At 37.5% G+C, this 4943-nt stretch overlaps 1 protein-coding gene across 1 annotated transcript; it reads left to right on the top strand.

The window, feature by feature from the left end:
• The first annotated feature begins 413 nt into the window (after positions 1 to 413).
• LOC134006314 (uncharacterized) lies at positions 414 to 3679 on the top strand. Its single transcript, XM_062445400.1, has 5 exons — positions 414 to 584; positions 932 to 987; positions 1228 to 1587; positions 1817 to 2179; positions 2465 to 3679. Exons 1-5 carry the CDS (start codon positions 481 to 483, stop codon positions 2665 to 2667), a joined length of 1086 nt encoding a protein of 361 aa, XP_062301384.1. The 5' UTR covers positions 414 to 480; the 3' UTR covers positions 2668 to 3679.
• Positions 3680 to 4943: the final 1264 nt, after the last annotated feature.

Raw genomic sequence — 4943 nt, 5'->3', positions numbered from 1 at the left:
GTGCCCACAAACTAGAAACTCTTGCCTTGTTTAAACAATAAATAAAACAACTTGAATGTAAGAACTATGGTATAAAATGCGGCTTAAAAACACAATGTTGGTTTCCTCTCCTTGACAGGAAGTTTGGTGTAATTCTCTACCTGTAGAGTATAAAAAATATATAAAATCTCAGTTGGGGATGTAGCGTTTTTACTAAACATGATTGTCATTTTCTGCTGATTTTTGCCCATTAAATGTATCAGGGGCCCATTTTATTTCTTTGCCCCTTCCCCTCAGACATCCTGAGTCACTCGACTGTGATAAATACAATATAATCTTATAAAGGATTAATCAAAACAAGATGCAACATGTTTCATGTTAACTATGCAGGTGCTGGTAGGTCAGCTGTTGTTTCTCCCTCACCAGCTGCTAGCTGCAGCCTTATATTTACTGTAGACAACAAAGTGATATATGGATCATTGATCTATATAACATTAAAAAATGTCAAACTATTCTTTAACAGCATCTAAAGTTTATTCCTGCAATATCTTCTCACAGGGGCAACATGATTTGGATCCTCGTCGTTCTGACCTCCTCTGTCTGTGGTGAGTTTTTGATTTTGATTTTAGGTTTCATATGTGGCACCACAAGTGTGCGTAGTTAGACTACTAAGGAAGGAGTGAGGAAGGCATCATTAATATTTTACTAATGGATGACTTTCCTCCAGAATAACATGTGTGCATCTGAGAAACTGAAGATTTAAAATGTTAAATGTAAAACTGTAGATTTTTGAGTTTGCATTTGAAATAACTAATGTGTCTGTGGTTGTCGTCCACATTATTTCTGACATGAGAATGGAGGTTTGATGTTGTAGATTTTCCTTCTCACACTTGTGATGACTGAACTTTGACCTCATGTGTTCATGACTCCTCTCCTCTGTCTCCTCTCACAGGGAGAAGATGATCTGCAGGATCCTTCTGCTCATCAGCCTGACCTCCTGTGTCTCTGGTTAGTTTACATCCTCACTTCATCATCCAAAAAGAGAAAAGTCAACAGATTTGATGACTTTAGTTGTAAAATATATCAGTGAAAACATCAACAGAACTATTAAAGCCAGTAGAAACTCTTCATTACAGTTGGGAAGATGATCTATATTCAGTTATTGCTTAGATTGTATGTATTATTGGTATCAATCATGACCTTTTTACTGGTGTATTTAAACACTTTCCCTCTCTGTCTCCTCAACAGGAACATTTGTAGTGAAAGTGACTCAGACCTCCTATCAGGCAGAGGAGAACCACAACATCACACTGGAATGGATGTTTACAACCAAACCTGACAGTTCCTCCACCTCACTGAACATCTTCTGTCGACTGATCACTGATCACAATGACCCAGTCCTGTATCATGTACATGAGGGTGTTGAGGCCCCAGAGTCTCAGGATGAACAGTTTGCAGGACGAGTTCACAGTGACAAAGACGCCCTCAGAGAAGGACGAATCAGACTTCATGTGTCCAGACTCAGGACTAATGACTCGGGTTGGTACACGTGTGATGTGATAACAAATGATGGTGTGAGCTCTGACAGATGCCTCCTCAATATCACTGGTAAGATGATTCAGTAAAACTCAGAAAGCCTTTTTAATGCCTGTTATCAGTGATGTACAGACTGGACTGCTAAACTTTATGAGTGTGGTTATTCAATTATTGTTTTGTTTTTTTAGCATTGTATCATGCATCACCTGTTCTATAGTGCAGCATTTTTTAACTTTTCAGTTTTGCAGCCTCAGTTTTCAGTTTTTCTGGTCTTCACTATCTCTCTTTGTTTCCTCAACAGGGAGATTTGTAGTGAAAGTGACACAGACCTCCTATCAGGCAGAGGAGAACCACAACATCACACTGGAATGGATGTTTACAACCAAACCTGACAGTTCCTCCACCTCACTGAATATCTACTGTGAAATGATGAATGTTAATAACAAGCACCCAGTCCTGTATCATGTAATTGAAGGTGTTGAGGTCCCAGAGTCTCAGGAGGAACAGATTGCAGGACGAGTTCAGTGTGACAAAGACGCCCTCAGAGAAGGACGAATCAGACTTCATGTGTCCAGACTCAGGACTGAAGACTCGGGTCTGTACACATGTGATGTGAAAACAGATGATGGTGTGAGCTCTGACAGATGCCTCCTCAATGTCACTGGTAAAATGATTCAGTAAAACTCAGAAAGCCTTTTTAATGCATGTTATCAGTGATGTACAGACTGGACTACTAAACGTTATGAGTGTGATTGCACTCAGCAGCCACTGTGTTGTTAAAAATATGCTGTATGTGGACACAAACATCACCAAGTTCAAACCCAAACAGTCCAGATATGAATTTTGGACATGAACAGTGTGAAGTGTCACAAGTAGGAGAGTTGAATGTTGACATAACAGAATTTGTGGAATACAAGTACAATTATTATTATTTTTCTGTCCTTTACAGCAGCTGTTGATAAGCCAGAACCTCAGAAACCTACTGAGAGACCACAACCAGAGAGTTGGGACAGGATCGGCCTCTATGTTGGACTGATAGCAGCTGGACTCGCTGTCTGTGCTGGACTCTTTGTTTTTAGACTTTGTTCTAATCCTGATGTGAGAGAACATGCAGTGGAACATGAGTTAGAGAACATGGATGCAGCAGAATAGAAGTTGTGTTTCTCAGACTTCTGTCACTGCATCTTTTTACTTTATGTGTTCATGAAGCAGATTTTTCTCTGTTCATCCAACCTGAGCTCTATTTTAACCCTGTATCTAAAAACCTGGTGGAGAGAATTTCACCAGAATTGATGATTAGGCTCTGGGGGAAAGAATGAACCAAAATCTTAAGTGCCATATTGATCAGTGCAAGTAGGCATGATCTATCACATATTTACTTGTAAGTCAAGATTCCATTGAGAAACTGCACTTTCCTGAACATAAACATAGAATTTCATTCACATCTGATGAAGGGGAACGAATGGCTGAACTTTGAGTGCACAGTTATGATTTGTTTATGATATTGAAACTTGAGTTTGCTCTCCTTTGTGAAGAAACCTGGTTGTTGCTGCCTGCAGCTTTCATTTTGATGACTGAGCTGCTTCCTTCTGTTGAGCACTAACATGTTTGATCCCGGCTATTCCTGCACTGAATTTAGTGTTTACACAGTGTTTTATACAGTTTACTGTACCTGTTACCTATTTTTTAGTGTGAATTTCTTTTTTATATTATTTATTCGCAATTAACCATTTCTGATTCTGATTTTGAGTTTTTATGACTCTAAAGTTTGTTTCTTCTGCAAAGCAATTCTTGATTTTATGAAACACTTTCAGACTTTAAAGTTTGACTCCGTTAGATTTTACAAAATGAAAATCCTGTTTTGTTTTTTCTTTTGTTTTACAAAAGTGTAACGTGTTTAGTGTTTGTCTAAATCATTCTTATTGATTAAGAGTCACAATTTTGGAGCAGCTAATAAATGCTGTAATGTTGATTTTGAAAAAAAAAAAAAAAATTCTCCTGCAAATTTTTTCAAGTTGTATATCCATTTCTTCATGTAATTTATTCCAATCTATAAATATACACAAGTCACACTTTTAATGTATGAATGAATGATCCAAATCTCAAGTCAGATCACACTGATACATACATTATAAACAAAATGGATATTCAATGATACTGCCATTATTTTCTTACCGATGTCCATTTCCTGTATCATCCGTCACTTTTCATGAAGCTACATCCAAACAAACATCTGACCACAGTCATAAACTGTTTGCTTCTCTCCATCAGCAACACCTGTGATTTAAGGCATGAACTTAAATAACCTGTAACCAGTCTGACCTTTACCACACCCCCTAGTGTTTGAGAGGAGAATTACATTCAAAACTAATCAAATACATGGGTCCTGGACGGATTCTGCAGTCAGAGTTGCTGTGAGGCTGCTCTCAACCAGACTGTCTCAATCTTCACATCTGTCACAGTTTTCTTTTAGCAGCTACAACATGCTGCAATGTTGAGTATAAAAAAAGGTGTGAAATGCATTTATTTACTTAGAAAAAACATATACAACTTGAAGAATGCACAATTTGCTGTAAGATTTCTATCCATTTCTTCATGTAATATATTACAGTATATAAATATACACAAGTCACACTTTAATGTATGAATGAATTAACCAAATCTCAAGTCAGATCACACTGATGAATACATTAAAAAAAATATCAGAGATAAATGTATTTTAATGACACTTGAAGGAGTCTAAAGGTGTAAATGAGCACACAGCTGTATGATGACCTGACTTCCAGTGAAGAGCTCCCCCTGCTGGTCTTTATCCTTAATATCAGTGTGAAGAGAAGCAGAGTTCATATTTCCTTTGTAAGGTCAATTTCTCAAGGTTTATATCCCATTTCAAAACTATTATTATTCCACTCTTTATCATTATTATCTAATGCTTGTTACACTTACACTATACTTGTATACTTGCATTGCCTGTAGGTGTAGTTTTTTGTCTTAGGATGAATTCAAAAAATAACTTTTTTAGGAATCAAAGGAACACTTCAGTCCACAAAAAAATTGAAAATCACAATAAAGCAAGATGTGTTCTCCTTTTGTGTCAATGAACTCTGACTGCAGAATCTGTGTTGAGTTTGCTGTGCCATCAGTGTATGAATGGGTGAATGTTGTAAAACGCTTTGAGTGGTCGAACGACTAAAGGCTTAATATAAATGCAGTCCATTTACCATTTAGAACAAGATGTTTCCTTTTGTGTCAGTAAAGATTCAGACAGTCTGGTGGAGAGCTGCCTCACATGAACTCTGACTGCAGAATCTGTGTTGGGTTTGTCTTAAGTGTGAAGGACACAAAGAACAGCTGCTGTTTGGTTACCTGCCGGACTTTATTCTGGTCTTCAGAAGAAACTCTGGTTTTCTGCAACCAAAGAAGGTTCC

This window comes from Scomber scombrus, chromosome 23, assembly GCF_963691925.1.
Source record: "Scomber scombrus chromosome 23, fScoSco1.1, whole genome shotgun sequence".
NCBI lineage: Eukaryota > Metazoa > Chordata > Actinopteri > Scombriformes > Scombridae > Scomber > Scomber scombrus.
This window is presented reverse-complemented; position numbering and strand designations above follow the sequence as displayed.